The 20510-nt window shown below is 40.8% G+C and overlaps 1 protein-coding gene across 1 annotated transcript in view; it reads left to right on the forward strand.

Moving 5' to 3' along the window:
- EYS (eyes shut homolog) overlaps window positions 1-20510 on the forward strand; it is an 895325-nt gene that overhangs the window by 839114 nt on the left and 35701 nt on the right. Inside the window, exons 43-45 of the mRNA XM_074153627.1 lie at window positions 9833-10015; window positions 15925-16091; window positions 16283-16427. Of these exons, the coding sequence (XP_074009728.1) occupies window positions 9833-10015; window positions 15925-16091; window positions 16283-16427 (495 nt within the window). The remainder of the gene's footprint in view (window positions 1-9832; window positions 10016-15924; window positions 16092-16282; window positions 16428-20510) is intronic.

Consider the following 20510-nt stretch of genomic DNA (forward strand, 5'->3'; position numbering starts at 1 on the left):
TCAATCTCCCAAGTGACTTTGGTTTTTTTAAGCTGGACATAAAGGGTTCTATATCATTTAACCTGAGCCCAGTTATTGAGCTCCGACTTTTCAGTACTGTTGTGTAAAGGCAGCCAAGATTCAAGCCCTAGTCTGATAAATTTCCTTTCACATTTAATTTAGTAAGAAGTTGCTTGTATTGTGTTTCTTGCTGATTGTAAATCTCTTCCAGTATTTACGATCACACTGGTGAATGAAAGTGTTTACAAGTAGCACCATTTCAGACCAAATGAATGCACATCCTTCAACAGTGCTATGAACTTTTTTTTATGAAAAATGCTTTTTAAAATACTTCCTATATATTTGATTTTTCTGCTTTTAAAAGTTTTTCAGGATGATATATCAACAACTCATTATGGAAGCAAGTGAGGATTAAGTTAGCACTAGAACTGCCCGTCACTCAGGGAGATTTTTCATTTCATACTATCTAAGAGTTAAATGAAAATCTGTGGTGCTTGCTCGATCCAAAGAGAAAGCTTGAGCTCAGACAGTTAGAGAGATGTCCATATCACCATGCTTCAACTCTTTCAAAATGAAGAATTCTAATTATAATGGTTTGAATATAAATGTGGCCAAATCACTGATGTTAACCTGAAAAGGACCTAGGGGTGTTGATGGACAGCCGGCTTCACATGGGCCAGCAGTGTGCCCAGGTGGCCAAGAAGGCCAACGGCATCCTGGCCTGTATCAGGAACAGCGTGGCCAGCAGGAGCAGGGCAGTGATGGTGCCTCTGTACTGGGCACTGGTGAGGCCTCACCTCGAGTGCTGTGTTCAGTTCTGGGCCCCTCACTACAGGAAGGACACTGAGCTGCTGGAGCGTGTCCAGAGGAGAGCCACCAAGCTGGTGAGGGGTCTGGAGAACAAGTCATACAAGGAGAGGCTGAGGGAACTGGTCATGTTTAGTTTGGAGAAGAGGAGGCTGAGGGGAGACCTCATTGCCCTCTACAACTCCCTGAAAGGAGGTTGTAGAGAGGTGGGTGTTGGCCTCTTCTCCCAAGGGAATAATGACAGGACCAGAGGAAATGGTCTGAAGTTGTGGCAGGGGAGGTTTAGATTAGATATCAGGAAGAATGACTTTACTGAGAGGGTGGTCAGGCACTGGAACAGCCTGCCCAGGGAGGTGGTGAAGTCACCGTCCCTGGAGGTATTGAAGAAACGTGTAGACGTGGCACTTCAGGGCATGCTCTAGTGCCTGAGATTGTGGGGGTCTTGTGTGTGTGTATGGTTGGACTTGGTGATCTCAGAGGTCCTTTCCAGCCATGAAGATTCTGTCAAATAGTTATAATGAGCCTAGGTTATTAAAAATACTATTGTTGTATCTCACCAAAATGAGCAGAGTTTAGGACACTGTTCCTTCACCTAAAAAAAACAAAAACAAAAAAACCAAAACCCAACCCCCAAACTATTCAGTTGCTATTGTCTCTTTAATCAGCCTTTATTTCTTTTTCTATTTTTTTTAACACTTGCATCTAAGTACAAGCTGGAGGTATTCCCCGGTTGGTACAGAAAACTGATATGGTCTGTAAAATATAGGGCCAGTATGTTTGAAATATCTGAGTGGAAGGAATTTTGACAGATGAGATGCAGAAAATTTAGAGGAAATATCAGGGTATCATTGTACTGCGGAGTTGTGACGGCCTCATAAATGTGAGTGAAGCGGAAGGGGATCATTTACCAGGAATAGAAATGAACACCTGGACTTCTAAACTCTTGATGATGTTGTTGATTATATGTTACATGAGAAACTGGGCTCTTTGGGAAGCTGTTGGTCGTAACATGAAGCATTTTGCCAAGCCAGGAATGAGGAGCAAGTGCTTTGTAAACACAAAGGTAGATTTAGAAGGAGAAGGATTTCAAAGGAATGTGCATTGCTAAGACAAGTAATTGTGTCCGTTGCAGTGTTTTAGACCAAATTTCAGTGTTTTAGTTTCATTATGTTTCACATATGTACATATGTGACAACATAAAACGGAGTCCTAACTGTGACATTATATTTAATAAACACACACCGAAAAGGGCCACCCACAGCATGGGTTCGCAGCAATCTGTAGGTGTGTCCCTTGAAACGTTTCTGAGCAGCATTTATGGCAATGCTTCACAGCCCAAAGGCTTCCAGCAGGTTTTCTGTAGGATGTATTCCCCCTATGTATAAAATTCATTTCAAAGTGCTGAAGTGGGAATAGTCACTTGCTCCAAGCTCTGCAGAGTGACAATCAGCCTGCAAGCGGATTGCTTCTGAGCAGCTATGTGTGGCACGCAATGTCACCTTCAGAGTTGTTTGGGTCTGCAGACTAAATTGTGCGGTTCGGTGACAGCAAATGCCCAAAGGGCATTTCCTCAGATAAAAAAAAAAGAACTTCATCGCAAGGTTTCTGGTCAGTGGTAAGAGACTTTGGGGGATGCTGATCAGGGTTGCTCTTCTTCCTGTTCAAGACAATTTACTTTCTGAGTCATTTGCTTTGAGTTGGGCCTTAATTTCCCCCTCCCCTCCAGTGTGAGGGACATCATCATAATTGTACAAAACACACATAGGCTCACTCACACACTGTTAATGTCACTGATGTATTACCAGTTTTTCAAATTCATATTTTCATCCTTGAGCAGTGAAATCACTTTTATTATTTCAAATCTCAGCTTCCAATCAGAAGTACAAGTTACTAGTCCCTAAGATTACAGAAATAAGCTAAGGTAATAGGGCCCACGGGCTCCATGAGTACTGATACCAGAAGACAAATAAAAGGAATACCTAAGTATTTACTGGGGGTGAGGAGGTGAAGACATACACCTGAATTACCCATTATGCAGATCACTAACATCTCATACAATAGTCTTCCAGATGTCAAGAGTCTTCTACTACCACCTCGAACTCTCAGTTGGCACCCGCCACCCTGCAGCTCCAGCACCCCTTATCTTTTTGTCCTTGCACTTCCCAGAGTTTCTGGTGAGGAAAGAAGGTTCCCTATTAAAGAAGACAGCTTTAATGTCATGCTAGTTGGCAAAGCACAGGAGCAGGCCATTCCACTGTGTTGTAAGGCGAGCAAGCAGGGCAGAAGACCAGCTTGGCTGAACTCCTCGTGGAGCTCAAGAGGAAGAAGAAACTGTATGATTTTTTTGAAGCGAGGTCAGGCTTTGCAGGAAGAGTACAGAGCTGTGGTTTGTTTATGCAGGGGAAAGACACGAAAGGCCAAAACTCAATTGGAGTTGAAACTGGCCAGTGTTCTTTCGGATAACAAGAAGGTCTTTTTTAAGTATGTTAGTAGCAAGAGGAGGTGTAAAGAAAACATTGGACTCGTATGTCTTGGAGACGGTCATCTGACTAATAGAGATGAAGAAAAAGTGGAGGCATTCAATGCTTTTTTTTCCTCAGTCAGACCTTGGGCTACTCAGTCCTCTGAGTTGGAGGACCACAAGTGCAAGAACAGTGACTTTACATTTGTGGTCACTGAAATTGTAAGGGACCAGTTGTATTGGCTGGATATTCACAAGTCCATAGGGACTGATGCGATTCATCCCACAGTTCTGAAGGAGCTAGCAGATGTTATGGCAGGACCCCCCTTTATCATCTACCAAAGGTCTAGGGAGTCTGGGGAGGTCCATGATGACTGGAAGCTAGGCAGTGTTATTCAAATTTACAACAAGGGACCCAGAGAACTACAGACCTGTTATTTTAACCTCAGTTCCAGGACAAATTACAGAGAAGATTATACTGGGTACTACTGAAAGGCCTTTAAAGAATAATGCAATCATCAAGCACAGCCATCACGGGTTAACAAAGGGAAAGTCCTGTATAGCTAATTTGATATCCTTCTATGATAAGGTCACCCACCTTGTGGATGGAGGTAAGATGGTGCATGTAGTTTTCTGGGATTTTAGTAAGGGTTTTAATACTGTCCTTCACAGTATCCTTCTGGGAATGTTATCCAACTGCGGGCTGAGTGAGTTCATGGTGTGCTGGGTGAAGAGGCCAAGAGGCAAACCACATCCTGGGGTGTCTCAGACACAGTGTAACCAGATGGTCAAGATTATCCCGCTGTATTCATCTTTGGTGTGGCCTCACCAGCAGTACTGAGTGCAGTTCTGGGCCTCACAATTGCAGAAGGATGTGAAGGTCCTTGAATGCATCCAGAGGAGGGCAACAAAGCTGGTGAAAGGGCTGGAAGGAACGCCCTATGAGGAGTGGCTAAGGACCTTGGGTTTGTCTAGTTTGGAGAAAAGGAGCCCAAGGGGTGACCTCATTGCTCTCTACAGCTTCCTGAGGCAGGGAAGTGGAGAGGGAGGTGCTGATCGCTTCTCCCTGGTGTCCAGTGACAGGATGTGTGGGAATGGTTCAAATCTGCACCAGGGGAGGTTTAGACTGGACATTAGGAAGCATTTATTTACTGAGAGGGTGGTCAAACACTGGAACAGGCTTCCTAGAGAGGTGGTTGATGCCCCAAGCCTGTCAGTGTTTGAGGCATTTGGACAATCCCTTGACTATATGATTTAGCTTTTAGTCAGCCCCAAACTGGTCAGGCAGTTGGACTCGATGATCACTGTACATCCCTTCCAACTGAAATAGTCTATTCAATTCTGTTCTAAATGCCAGCCTAGCTCTCTCATCTTGCCTTTCCTTTCCAAATTATGCTACATATATTACATGTCTGTACAGCAGGCCTTCCACCTTATTTCCATGGTTGGTCCTTGGGTAGCTCCCTGTCCCCTCCATCTCTCTGCATCTTTCCAGGCACAAAGGACAAGGAAATTGCAGCAGCAAGTTCTTCCTTCACATATGGTAGGGCAGTCCCTGGTTTAATACCTTCTAATGTATTGCAATGCACAGAGGGAGGTTCCGACCAGAACCTTGTGCCACAGATCTGCATGCAAATCAGTATCTAAAATTGGTAATTGTAAATATACAGGAATTTATAGAAATGCAGTTATAATTTCCTTCATATAACTGAGCTGCTTCCATCAGGAGTATGTGTTGTAGCTCAAACGTCCAGTCTTCTTGCTGCTTCATTAGAAACACAATGACTAAGAGGCAGAGTAGCCCAGCTGCTTTTAAAATATTTTTTCTCAATTCAGCTAAGAAAACATTTTGCACTCTGTTCATCAATATTTCTGTGCTTAAGAGCAAGTTTTGGTTATTAAGAGCTATACTGCAAACCAGAAAGAGAAACAGTGGCTGCAGAAATTTGTGATGACAAAGGCCATTTTTCTCAAGACTTTTGCACAGCTTGAAAGACTGGAAATTACAATACTTGGTAGTAATTTCCATTCCTTTTTCAATATTGTCTTTGCAAATACATGAGCTGGTATTTAGGAGAACTGAATAATACTCATCCCACAGTGTATATGGCTGCTGATCCTGGAGCCAGACACTGAGCTAATAACAGTTCAAAGTTACTCAACGATAATACATAAAAAAGTGGATTATCTGATTGTAATTCTGTAGCTTGAAGTCTTCATCTCTTTCTATCCCTTTCATCTGTCTTGTTTTTTGCAATGTATTGTAAAGCTGTGGTTCGTGATATATTGGCAGTGAATGCTGAAAGAAACATTAATTTTAACTCATAACAGAAAATTCAAAGATAATGAAACTATTATTCTCTTTCTTCTTTGTCACTATATTCTCTCTGTTAAGATTTTTTTCAAACTATAGTTCGTTTTTTTACCTCCCACTTTTATGCTTACCTCAGATAAGATGTACAATCTTAGGGAAGTAGGTAGCCAACCATATTAATATATTTATATAATGGGATAATTTGTCAGTATTTGTTTGTGAGGCAATGGGACATATCATACCTTATTACTTGTTCAGTACTGGGAATGCAGAAGAGGACAATGATGAATGACATAGGACTGAGAGAGATACACAGGACAAGATCAAGGACAAAAAGTTGATAACAGGCTTCAGTACTCTGTCGGAGTGGTGTGTGTTTTAGGCACAGTGCTAATTTGGAGTGTGTTTTTGCATGGTTCATAATGAGAGCCGTTGGGACACATCTCTGTTCTTTACCACTTCAGACTGTACACTGCAAGAGCAAGAGTGGAAATCAGCTTGCGTGGTGTCTAGGCAGGAAAAGGGAAATAACCCAGTGTGGTTACCTGTGCCCTCTGCTATTTCAACCAGCCCCAAACATTTTATAAATAATGTTTTGAAGGACTGTGTTTCAAGAAAAGAGGGCTATAAAATTATATAATTTTCTGCACAGTCTTGGCTCCATAGCTTTATAATGAAAAGAAAGAGAATAAAAGGAAAAGGTGGAGTTATCTTGACACAATTTTACCAATCACTGTATTTTTCATGCAGGTTTTTTTTTTTTTTTTTTAACTTTTAAGTTAAAAATATGTAAGAGTATTCTATGATTCTGTGGCAAGCTAGTCTGTATTAAAATCAAACTAATGAAGGTCATTGCATGTAAGATCAGTGTTTTACACTGATGCACATTTACTGATAACCTTTAACTTTTTGATGTGATTGAATAAAGATCTCTTGATAAATAATACTTAGTGTAGAGAAGAAACATGGTTAAAAATGCAGTACAAAATCTATAAGCAGCAGTCCAAAAACAGATAAAATATGGAATAGCTGTCAAGCTAGATATATTGAATTAGCCAGGAATATAAGCTTTTGACTCAGGATTAATTAACATTTCTAAATACTTTTACTCTTCAGAGACCAACGTAGAGAAGACTATTTGTAAACGCTTGCTGTACCTACCTGCTAAGGATAGGGTAGTTAATTAGAATCATAGAATCATAGAATTGCCTAGGTTGGAAGGGACCATTCAGATCATCTAGTCCAACCATCAACCTAACACTGACAAAAAACATCACTAAACCATGTCTCTAACCACCACATCTACCCATCTTTTCAATACCTCCAGAGATGGTGCCTCAACCACTTCCCTGGGCAGCCCATTCCAAGGCTTAATAACCCTTTCAGTGTAAACATTTTTCCTGATACCCAACCTGAACCTCCCCTGGTGCAACTTGAGGCCATTTCCTCTTGTCCCATCGCCTGTGACTTGGGAGAAGAGACCGACCCCTGCCTCTCTACACCCTCCTTTCAGGGAGCTGTAGAGACTGAGAAGGTCTCCCTTCAGCCTCCGTGTCTCCAAGCTGAACACCCCTAGCTCCCTCAACCTCGCCTCATAAGACTCCTCTCCAGACCCCTCACCAGCTCCGTTGCCCTTCTCTGGACACACTCCAGTACCTCAGTGTCTTTCTTAGATATTAGATACCACATTTGACTTTTATTAGGTGTGAGAAACTGCTTCAACACTGTGGAGAAAACTGTGAAGAAGTAAACCAAAACAATGTATAATGGTTTTCATAAAACTTGTTTGTGGGGCTCCTGTTGCCTTATGCAGTATTTCTCCATTTGGTGGCCACATGCCTTATATAGGTATGGCTCCATAGGGCGGTTACGTGCCATTTCAAGTAGCCTCACCGTGCACACACAGGGGAGCACCAGCACAGCTGAGAGCAGGGATGGGGTATGACGGCTGATTGACAAGTGCAGGGTGGTGTTTCTGCAAGTCAACAATAAAAAGGACAGCCCAGTCAGGGAATTTGAAATTCCATAAGCCCATTGGTGGGTCCGAGCTGCTCATCTGGAGAAGACATGCCCTGCTTCCTGCCCGCCTCCTGATAACCACTGTTAGGTAAATCTTTGTATGCCCAGATATTAAGTTTAACCCACTATTGGTGATTTACTGTTGTTTTGACTTGGGTAATTGTACTACTGATTTGTATTTGTTACTGTGCTGTTATTCTGAGATAAACTGTTTATCCCAAAACCTATTGGCTGATGGTGTCTGTTACCATATCTGGAACCTATTGCATGGTGGGTGATGCCTTAAGCCCTTACAATGCTGTATATGTAATTGAATATATTTCATGGCCCCAGCAAAATGCACAGTTAAAACTGGATGAGAAGACCATAAAGAGCTGAGAGGAGATGCTCAAGTAGTCAAAGACAGACATTATTTATGAAAATTGCTTCTTGTCAGATGTTTTGAAAGGCGCCATGCTCAGACTCACAGGGGTAAGAAATTCAAAGGTCAATTTGCAAACAATGTTTAGTGACTGTGTTCTATCCTGGCATTCAGAGATCTAGACTCAATTCTTCAATACAATCCAGACTTTGTGCACAACTTTGTGCAAATAATTTACTTCCTGAGTGCCCTATAGTTCCCATTCTTTAAAATCAGAAAAAAAATCTTTCCTCGATTTCACAGAGAATGAGGCCAGAATTTCTAAATCATTTAGCTTGTATGGCAATGAAGACCAGAGACAAAGAACATGTAGAATGAGAAGGAGTTGCAGGATACAGAGAAGGTAGTGTTCATCCCACTTTAGAAGTCTGTAATACTTTACTCTGACTTACAATCCAGCGCTACTTTTGTATTTGGTGGGGTGAAATAAGCATTTTAGAACACTGTTCACCTAACCTGTATAAGGTAAGTGTTTTATATGAAAGACACTGCATCCTAGATGTGTTTAATTTTTCCACTGACCTAAAGTGCAGCAACCTTAGGTTGTCAGCTGTGGTGTAGACATCTATATTACAGGTGCCCTCATTTGGTCAGATGACTGCTACCCATCGTGTACATGTGCAGATTACTTCTAACGAGTGGGAGGCTTAGGGCCTCAACATGTCTCTTTCCTACAGTATATAAATAGAGAAAAAAATAGGTAAGCAATACTATGAAATGAAAAAAGTCTAACAGTTATTAAACACCAATGTGAAAGAAAATGTTTTTGTATTACAATATAGCAAAAATTTATTGCATGTCAGATTTTTTTGGGAGAGTGCAGAAGGTGTGATTATATGTAAGCTTTCCCCATATGGAGATCTTGAAAGTTAAGTGCAATTCTTGTACCTAGTTCTGGTAAACTATAGGAAAAATTGCAGTGTAGTTAAAGGTCCAAACCAGAATGTTTGTCATGTTTTGGGTTGAAGATAAAGCTCCCATCTTCTTGCCTTCAGACAAATGTACACTCTGGGTGCATCCATGTTGAAGATCATAGATGTGTGCCATTCACTGAATTTGCTCTCAGAAATAGCTATCCTACCTTCAGGAATCCTTAAGTAACGTGTCATGTTGACATTTGCTGATATACCTTCTTCAGGACCTAAATGACAGTAAAAAAATAAATAAATAATTTGTCGGTACTGTAAATTACACATTTTTAGATACTCAATTCCTGAATGTTCAGACAGTTGAAATGATGGAGCAAATAATGTGAACAATATAATTCATGTAGGTCCTATTCACTGTGCTGCAATTTCATCCTTTTATGATGTTTCTTTTTATTATTTCTCTACCTGTAAAGAATTATTTTTCCTTAACCTCTTCAGCATATCCTTGTACTCACTTTCGCTCAGATGCATTACTGTCCACACAGGACCCATAATATTGAGAAAAATTGAGATGACAGTCAGAGATGACAGTTCTTTTAGCAGGATAATTTCTTTGTATGCTTTATTTTCTCTATCTGAGTTTTGAGTAAATATTGCAGTGTACTTCTATTTGTAACAATGTTATCTAGAATCCAGGAGATGGCAGTAGTTGTCAATAATTAATTTGTAAAGTAAGCCTATTTTCAAAAGCTGAAAAATAAAGAGATTACACTCAGAGGAAAGCCAAACTATATCTGCATGTGGGTAAAATATTACAACATATCAAATTGTTATCATTAGTTATCAGTTTTCAAGTTGTTAAATGGGCTATTAAATAGAACTTGCAAATACGTATGTTAAAGAATTTGCCCTAACACTGAATTTATTTTTTTTTAATCCAGCTATTAATATTAGTCAACCGAGTTTCAGTGGCACAGATGTCTTTGGCTATACCTCATTCCTAGCTTATTCTACAATCCCAAATATCACCTTCTACTATGAATTCCGCTTGAAATTTCAGTTGGCAAACCACAACTCAGCTTTACAAGATAACCTGATTTTTTTCACTGGACAGAAGGGCCAAGGTAAGCTTTATTTTTATTACCTATCCTTACAGGCTTTCAAATATTCATCAAGCAAATAGGATAAAAATATACACAGCTTTTTCTTCATTCTTTTTAGGATGTAATTTCAGTAGGAGATTAAACTCTTCAATACTTTCTTGTTTTGTAAACACACAGTAAACAATCACGTTGGGTTGACTCTGGACCCCCACCCCCATGAACTGCTTGGTGTTGGGGAGGAAGAGGAGTCTGGAGTGAAGTTGGGCCTTAACATATGTTAAGCTTATGTAAATAGCTTTTTGGTATTTATTTCATAAGTGGGAGTAATAATGTAAAAGCAAAGGCAAATCCACCTGTATCGCTTGCCCTGTGAATATCTAGATCGCAGTACCGCACAAGTGTGGCAGCTTTTGTCTCCTGTTTCCAAAATAAGGTTTTTCAAATTTTAGATCAATTCAGGCTGAATACGTGCTAACTACCATTGCTTTCATACTGGAAAAAACAAATCTGTTCTTTCCAAAAACTTACAAGTATAGTTCTTTACTTGTGAAAGAAGAGGCGGTAAATAAGTATATGTATAAATATGGATGTGCTTATTATCAGACAGAAAAAGAGGAAATCTGAGAGGAGAAAACCTGTATTATTCACTTGACTAGACATAAATTATTTTCAGGAAATAGAAAAATAGTGAATATAAAGGTCTTCAAAATTAACAACACTGAAACACTGATGTTTTCAAAGAACACTCATCTCAAAAGAGGAAAGTGCTGCTGAGTGTGCTGTTCGCAACTCAAGCATGAGATTATGTATACATGCTAAACATTTGCTCTCAGTGTAAATTATTTTTAAAGAATGTTTACTGTAGTCCTACATTACAGGACACTTAAAACAGGTATGTATAAAAGTGTGCTTTTTCAACAGCTGCAGGGCTTAAATATAAGACAGTCAGTTTAAAACAGCTAAGTCCAAGTTTCGTTTGCTGCCCTCTTGCAATAAAAAGGTACCGCACTTGTTCCCTTCCACAGAAAAAAAAACATTTCTTTTGAAAGATTTCTGCCAATGAAAGCATATGTAGTCTTAAATGTAAAGAAATTATTTACTTCATATTTTCAAATAAATTAGTTCTAAACTGAATGTTTAAGAAGACTTCAGAGAATTAAAGCTGTTCTGAGCAGAGAAACTTCAGTAACATATACTCCAGAGCTAATAACAGATACAAAAGCAGAAAACCAAGGAAATTTTCCCTCCCCAAAATCCATCTATTAGTGTATACTCTACAAAATAGCTACTGATGATTTTCATAGCTAAGATATTTAAGTCACTTAACTTACAACCTTTGAAAGTGTAAAATGTTAAAACATTTGGGATCTGGTTCTATTTGCAATTATATTAGTGCAGGAAAAACTAAGTCAATAAAATTATGCCATTGTAAGCCTGATAGAATCATAGAATCATAGGATGGTTAGAGTTGGAAGGGGCCTTAAAGATTATCGAGTTCCAACCCCCCTGCCATGGGCAGGGACACCTCCACTAGAGCAGGTTGCTCAAAGCCCCGTCCAGCCTGGTCTTGAACACTTCCAGGGATGGGGCATCCACACATAGGTAGGAATCAACCTAATGTGTAGGTAGTAATTATCCTAATGTGTAGGTAGGAATCATCCTAATGCATAGGTAGGAATCAACCATTTTTTAATCCCTAAAGAAGTGGATCAGAAATCAACCAAAAGCATGTGAATTCAAGATGGCCTTATTTCTTTGAAGCCTACTCAAGAGTCTGTTTTTCTTTCCATTCTTGGTACGAACAAGGAGTAAGACAAAAAGAAGGAAATCCTAAAGGCCCAGGAGCAGGCTGTCCCCATGAGGTGCAAAATTAAAGGGCGGGGAAAATGGCCGGCTTGGTTGAACAAAGAGCTTTTGATGGGACTTAGGGAAAAAAGGAAGGTTTACCACCTTTGGATGAAGGGACAGGCAACTCAGGAAGAGTACAGAGATCTTGTTAGGTTATACAGAGAAAAAATTAGGAAGGCAAAAGCCCAGCTGGAACTCAACCTGGCCATTAATATAAGGGACAACAAAAAAAGTTTTTATAAATACGTCAACAAAAAGAGTGTCAGGGAGAATCTCCATCCCTTACTGGATGCAGGGGGAAACATTGCGACCAAGGACGAGGGGAAGGCTGAGATACTTAATGCCTTCTTTGCCTCTGTCTTCAATAGTCGGACCAGCTACCCCCAGGGTGTTCAGCCTCCTGGGCTGGAAGATAAGGATGGAGAGCAGAACAACCCCCCCGTAATCCAGGAGGAAGTAGTTAATGATTTGCTTGTGCACCTGGACACGCATAAGTCCATGGGGCCAGATGGAATTCACCCAAGGGTACTCAGAGAGCTGGCAGGAGAGCTCACCAAGCCTCTCTCCATTATCTATCAACAATCCTGGTCAACAGGAGAGGTACCAGTCGACTGGAGGGTGGCCAATGTGACGCCCATCTACAAGAAAGGCCGGAAGGAGGATCCAGGAAACTATAGGCCTGTCAGTCTGACCTTGGTACCGGGAAAGATCATGGAGAGAATCATCTTGAGTGAGCTCTCAAGGCAAGTGCAGGGCAGCCAAGGGATCAGGGCCAGCCAGCATGGGTTTATGAAAGGGAGGTCCTGCTTAACCAACTTGATCTCTTTCTATGACCATGTGACCCGCCTTCTCGATGCAAGGAAGGCTGTGGACGTTGTCTACCTGGACTTTGGTATGGCCTTTGACATCGTCCCCCACAGCGTTCTCATGGAGAAGCTGGTGAATCATGGCATAGACAAGTGTACTCTTCACTGGGTAAAAAACTGGCTGGATGGCTGTGCCCAGAGAGTTGTGATTAACGGGGTGAAATCCAGTTGGTGGCCAGTCACCAGTGGTGTCCCTCAGGGCTCAGTTTTGGGGCCAGTCTTGTTTAATATCTTTATTGATGATCTGGATAAGGGGATTGAGTGCACCCTCAATAAGTTTGCAGATGACACCAAGCTAGGTGGGAGTGTTGATCTGCTTGAAGGTAGGAAGGCTCTACAGAGGGACCTGGACAGGTTGGATCAATGGGCCAAGGCCAATGGGATGAGGTTCAATAAGGCCAAGTGCCTGGTCCTGCATTTCGGTCACAACAACCCCAGGCAACGCTACAGGCTCAAGGAAGAGGGGCTGGAAAGCTGCCCAGCAGAAAAGGACCTGGGGGTGTTGGTGGACAGCCGGCTTAACATGAGCCAGCAGTGTGCCCGGGTGGCCAAGAAGGCCAACAGCATCCTGGCCTGTATCAGGAATAGCGTGGCCAGCAGGAGCAGGGCAGTGATGGTGCCTCTGTACTGGGCACTGGTGAGGCCTCACCTCGAGTGCTGTGTTCAGTTCTGGGCCCCTCACTACAGGAAGGACATTGAGCTGCTGGAGAGTGTCCAGAGGAGAGCCACCAAGCTGGTGAGGGGTCTGGAGAACAAGTCATACAAGGAGAGGCTGAGGGAACTGGTCATGTTTAGTTTGGAGAAGAGGAGGCTGAGGGGGAACCTCATTGCCCTCTACAACTCCCTGAAAGGAGGTTGTAGAGAGGTGGGTGTTGGCCTCTTCTCCCAAGGGAATAATGACAGGACCAGAGGAAATGGTCTGAAGTTGGGGCAGGGGAGGTTTAGATTAGATATTAGGAAGAATGACTTTACTGAGAGGGTGGTCAGGCCCTGGAACAGCCTGCCCAGGGAGGTGGTGGAGTCACCATCCCTGAAGGTATTTGAAGAAACGTGTAGACGTGGCACTTCAGGGCATGCTCTAGTGCCCGAGATTGTTGGTTTGTGTCTGTTCGTGGGTGGGTGTGGTGTGTTGTTGTGGGTGTTTTGGTTTTTTTTTTGGTTGGACTGAGTGATCTCAGAGGTCCCTTCCAACCAAGAAGATTCTGTGATTCTGTGAAGAATCAAAACCAGAAAAACAGTTAAAAGCTGTCTCACCCATGCAGGCTATTAATTAACATTATCTTCACCATCAGGTCGATTTTGTAGAATGCTGACACTGTTGCATTTCTTTTATGTACTTCACTGCCAAGAAAGCATTTTAAAAATTCAGACAGCATTTTAAATAACACCTTGTCTTTAATGTTCTCCCCTAGTTTTGCAGGCCAAATCACGTAAGTACATCATGGACACTGCTGAAAATAGAAACTTTGGTAATGATTTTAATAAATTGCTATTTTCAGTTTGGAATTCCTTCACTGGTACTGTGCCAGTGTAACCAAAGGCAATGGGGTTTCATTCAGTCATGAACAAATCCCCGTAATAAAAATGAACAGCATTTGTGTTCTATTCAACTGAATGTACCTGCACATTTTCTACAGAGGCTGTGTATTCAAATTCTTTGGAATAAACTTTTCTTTATATATATATATATTCATGTTGCATCGAAATAGATACTGTATAGAAAAATCAAACTTCTGTGCAGAAAAAGCAGAGCAGTATTCCCCCTCCCCGCATTGCTAACGCAGCATGTTCATTTACAGCACGAGAGAAGGGGAATATGGCAGTTTTGGCCATGAAACAGGAGCATGGAGAGCTTCAGTGGGAGGACGAGATACATGTATCATCGCTTCTCATGGGGAAAAACCCACTTTATCTTTTGCAAATGAAGCAAATTCCCCACGTAGTTGGGGCAGGGGCGTCAAGATATGCATTTGAGATGAAAGCCACCATGTGGCACTGCAAGAACAGGAAGAGACCTTCCCTAAAACAAATACAAAATGAAATAGGCTTATGAAAACAGAAGAAAATATCAAATAAAACACAGTTTACGGGCCTGAAATTGATCACTGAATTGCTTGAATCCACAGGAGAGCTGTAAAAAGACATTCATGGCTTTGAATGTCAATTCAGAAAATCCCAATCCAAGACTGAGAACACTCTTCCCTTTTACCGTTGTTTGTAGCCCAGTTCTTTTGCCATACTAAGAGTATGCGCAAAAGAAACGGTGGGGTTTGTAAAACGAAACAAGTTAATCGTGTTTTCTCTAACTCATGGGGATTCCACTCTTGCCTATATGAGAAGAGGGACTGAATTGTCTTCAAAGATACCAGTGTAAAAATCCATTTACATGGGCGACCAAGAATGGGTCTGGGAATCTTTCAGATGAGATTTTATAGTACAGTGCCTGAAAAGCACAGACTACACTTATAACATGTAGTCCTAAATGTAAAGTAATTAAATTATTTACTGCAAATTTGCAAATGAATGCGTTCTAAACTAGAAGTTTAACAAGACTTCAGAGAATTAAAGCACGTGGCTGTTCTGACCACAGAAACTTCACTAACAAATACTCTAGAGCCACCCTAATTAGGGGCAGCTGTAATAAAGTCTCCAGGCACTCTGGGGCCAAGGGCAGCTGACTGAGCTTGATAGAAGCTGCTAGAGCTTCCTCAGGCCCATATCCCTGTTGCTCCTCTTACCTCAAAGCAGCAGGTGACCTCAAGTTCTAAGGTTACTAAAGTACCTACCATGAAAGCTGAAAGCATACTGGAGTAGAACTAAGTCTTGGGCTATTCTCACATACAACTTGGAATTCCAATTTGCTTTTTTTAAGATTTTGGAGAGAGTTGAGAATTTATTCATGTTGCAGGGCAGGGAACAGCAATTATTGCTCAACAGGTTTTGTGGATATCACTAACCTAATGTAGTGTGAAAAAGAACTTCCTTCAAAAAGCCTACAAATGTTCAAAATCTGCAGTTTCTATTTTAAATCCACAAGTATACTGGAAATAGTATTGCAAGTTAAACAGAGAATATTAAAAATATATACAAAACTTAAAACCTTCCTTGCTAAAATTTTCCTTAGCTGATATATTTTCAGTGGATTTGGAGATTATTTTATGCATCGGTATTCACTAAATCCTGGAATAAGTAGCTATTCTATTTTTGTCATTTCAGGTCTTAATGGGGATGATTTCTTGGAGTTGGGCGTCCGTAATGGCAGAGTAGTATATAGCTACAATCTAGGTTCTGGCACAGCAACAATCATTAGTAAACCACTTGATCTGACACTCAGTATTCATGTCATCCATCTTGGCAGAAACCTGCAAAAAGGCTGGCTGAAGGTAAGGCATTATTTCCTTTAGAAGGATAGCTTTTAGATGAAAGTGTTCTTTTTTTTTTTTCCACGTTTTATATGGAAAGTTTAAAAATCATTCCTGTGTTTCCCTGTTAAGTTTGGAGGACTGTCTTCATTAGGAGTTCCTAAACAGGGTGAATTCCTTTGTTCTAACAAATAGAAATATTTCGTTGAAAGGTGGATGATCAGAAGAATAGAACTGTCACTTCGCCTGGGAGCCTGGTTGGACTCAATGTCTTCAGTCAGTTTTATTTAGGAGGCTATCGTGAGTATACTCCAGAACTCCTACCGAAGGGATCCAGATTTAAGAATAGTTTTCAAGGTAAAGATTATACTGTTTTCATTTCCTTTTAAAGCATGCATTAGATTATTTCAGTTGCCTATAAAATAAAGATCTAAAATCTCTTGTCTTATAGGGAAACAAACTAGGATCTCCTTGGCTGAGATTCCCGTGGCTTTTTCATTATTTCGCTACAATAACCAAGAAACATGATGAAAGACAGGCTTTGCTACATGTTTTTAATACTTTCTGATAAAAATAGAAGTCTGCTGCGATACCACTTCTTCTTACCTGTCCCTATTCTACAGCACCACTCCAAAAGGACTTCCTTTATCTGTGGTGGTTTAGATTCTTCTCCCATCTAGCTCTGACCATTGTCACTGGCAGGGCTGGTTTGGGTAACAGTTTTCATGCTGAAAGCTTCTTTCTGATAGGACATCATGTAACCTGATTTTTTTTCCTGGTATCATGATCTAGGTCTCTAGACAGGACCTAAGTAATTCCTGTTAGAAATATTTCAGCTGTTTATCTAACAAATAATAATTCCTACCTTGAAACTGATAATTGAAGCTCTGTAGAAATCTTAATTCAACTTCTACCGGCAATGAAGCAAATAATTTTTTCATAACACTTCTTTATTTGCATTCCTTATTTCTGTGGAAATAATGTGCTCAATATTTGTGAGGTAAACTGAAATTTATTTTAAGCACTGGAAAGCCTTTCAAATGAAAACATTTTACCATAGGAGAGCAAAGTTTGAGTTCTCAGTTATAAAATTGGGGGCACGTTAGGAAAGGCAAGCATAGCAATAAAATTCACTTTCATACATTACTACACTCCACTTCCACTAATACCACATAACTGCCTCATTTCCAGCCATCACCTTACTTTTTCGTCTTACACAGGAACTTCTTCACTTTTCATTCAGAAAGTTATATAAATTAACATTTCTTCTGTCTCCATCTTTTCAGGAAGTATGGTTTGAATAGCTATGGTTTTCATAGCTTCTTAACAGCTTGCAAATTGACGTATCATAGAACATATTGTCTATGCAAGTATTTTAACAGTGTCATTGTCCCAAAACTGGTGGGATCGTTTACCCAGTATGCAAGCCAAAACCACACTGAGTTGAGGTATTAGCTGTTTATTAGCAGTTCTGTGCAGAAATGGGTGCTAGGGGGTATTTCCACAAAGCCAGCACACGTAATATTGAAAGTCATTCACTTATACGTTGTAAATTAACACAATTAACATATTCATTGCTTATCAACTTTTTACTAGTGCTCATAATTCCTTATCTTGAACCTGATAGGGGAGACCTTCTCGCTCTCTACAACTCCCTGAAAGGAGGGTGTAGCCAGGGGGGGTCGGTCTCTTCTCCCAAGTCACAGGTGATGGGACAAGAGGAAATGGCCTCAAGTTGCGCCAGGGGAGGTTCAGGTTGGGTATCAGGAAAAAATTTTACACTGAAAGGGTTATTAAGCCTTGGAATGGGCTGCCCAGGGAAGTGGTTGAGGCACCATCCCTGGAGATATTCAAAAGACAGGTTGACATGGTGCTTAGAGACATGGTTTAGTAAGGGGGGGGGTGGGAGAGGGGTGTGTGTTTGTATGGTTTTCTTTTTTTTTTTTTTAATCAGAGTTAGGTTGATGGTTGGACTAGATGATCTTAATGGTCCCTTCCAACCTAGACAATTCTATGATTCTATGATTGGTATAAAACGTCCTCGTCTTCAATTAAAAGTACAGTGTCTCTTAATTTTACTGTACAGGCTCAGTGGGTGAGGGTCTTCAAGCGGAGGTAGGTATCCTAACTTCTAGAGGAGTGGTTTTTATATTATAATCAGTCAAGCTCACCTACAGAGCACATTTCATGAGGTAGAGCCAAGTTTCTTGGGCGATCACCCCACTAACATTTCTGGTACTGGGTTTTAGATCCAGATGTTCCTTCTATCCTATTGTCTTGTCAGGAATCATTTACTCAAATGACTTACTGAGTTACAACTATAGAGGTTTTGACATGAGTGTCAATATACGTGAAATACCTCTGGCTGATTTTATAGAAATGCTAATGTTAGGGATGACCAGCAGGAATCTCTGGTGCTTCATTTTAACCACAAACCTTTGGCCAGTTTTATAGGTTCCTCATGTTGCAGCTGTATTGCAATGGCCAAATTTCTACAAATGTAGGATGAATATTCTTCCAAAAAATAAAGAATATTTCAAAGTTCGTGTAATGTTAGTGACCGTACTATTTAGTGACTTTTCTTACTCTTTAAAAAGAAGTCTTTACTTTAAAATTTTATCAAACGTGTCGCACGTAAATAGTTTTCTCTTTATCACCATCATTCACAGTATTAGGTCTACTATATTTGCTAATTCATTCCCAGCAGCAGCTTGTCTCTATTCTCCAGAGCATATTGATTTCCAGGGAAGCTATGCTTCCCTATGACCAATTTCCTATGACATTTTCTTATGTAGTCAGCATCTCATTTGTTCTTCTGCCTCAGAAATCTCTCCAGTTCCAGCTCTCAGCATCCTCGGGATCAGAAATAAATCTCCATAGCCCCCTCTCTGGAGTGGGAGCTGCAATACCACTGACATAAATGAAAATTTTAACCATTTTACTTCAGCCAGTCTGTAGCTCTGGGGAGCCCACGATAAAGCTCTGGAAGTGACAGTTAAGATAAATTTATCTAGCACATAGTTGATTAAACCCCTCAGACTTTTGGAAAGCTGCTGTTGGCTGCTTTTAAAGACATGATTTATTAAAACCATTTTGCTTCTAATACCAGAGTGTACCTCTCCTTTTGTAAGCAATCACCACCAGATCAAGAAGCACTGAGGTCAGCCTTGCTGCTGCAGACTAATTGTCCCCAGTGTCAGTGTGCAATCATTTCATCAAACTGTTTCACACCGTTTCCTCCCTTACCTGCATGCCTTTAGCAGTTGTTGATCAATTAATTTCCATAGGGGAGGAAGAAACTGGAAATCAACATCTTTAATAAACTGTAATTTAATAATCAAAAGATTGGGAATTTTAAGTTTAGGAAATTTGGGGATCAGCACCTACGGATTTTTTGATAGGCTGAAGAATGTTTGATGGTACCTTGAGCAATTTAGAAAACTTCCTTCAGCCCCTGTGAGGGGATGAAGAAACTAGTAAAGGTAGAGCTCAGATGAAGCAGCCAAGTTCATGTGGAGTTTGAGGGGCTCTGAATGTTGAGCTTCATCTGAATTTGTAGCTGCTTGTGGGCTTACAGGAGCCTTGTGGTAGGACAGTTTACTTAAGTGTCCAACTTTTCTTCGTTGTCCTATAACAGTGTAATTAAGGGACCTTTGAGAGTTTTCTGAGGTGTGTAGCAGAGGGTACTGCAGCTGCTCTAAAAAGTCTGCGTGGGCTTTAGGTAGCTGCAAGTCTTGTGGCCAAAGAGGCCCAGCCTGCTCATTATGGACAATCTGAAATGGAATATAAAACCAATTGCCGTATGTTCAGGTCTGCACAACTCAGTGCTATGATTCACCCACACAAAATGAGATAGAGAATTAGCTGGAAGAAGCCAGAAGTTACAGCTGGATTTCCAGAGCTCACATCTCGGAGATAGGCAGAGAGAAATCTGGTGTCAGGGGGAAAAGAAAGAGGGAAAGTTTGGATGTTTCGTGCATCTAGAAGTGAAGAGCAGAGAAGGAGGAGCTACTGGTTGTTCCTGTGGTCCTGTTCATAAATAGGACTAAGTATGCCTATAGAAGCAGTCTGTTGTTTGACAGCAAATAGCATCAAATGGAGGAGTAAAAAGGCATAAGAAGCTCTTATCATAAAGCTGAACTGTTGAGGAACCTCTTTCACACTGAAAGAGCCACCTCTTCACATACATGATTTTGCAAAAAAAAAAGTAAATAGAATTCCAGCAACTGCAGTCGCTTTTTAAAATACAGTAAACCCAGAACTCGCTTGATTTCCAAATAGATACAAATATAGCCTTGTGGTCAAAGTTTGTGTTCGTAATAAGCTCGTATACATTGCAAACCTGCCAGGGTAAAGACTGCTTTTCTTTATGTTCCTGTGTCACACAAGTCACAGAAGGAAAGTGACTTCTGAAGTAGTTTTTAATCAGTGTTGCCTCTT

Source organism: Numenius arquata, chromosome 9, assembly GCF_964106895.1.
Source record: "Numenius arquata chromosome 9, bNumArq3.hap1.1, whole genome shotgun sequence".
Classification (NCBI taxonomy): Eukaryota; Metazoa; Chordata; class Aves; order Charadriiformes; family Scolopacidae; genus Numenius; species Numenius arquata.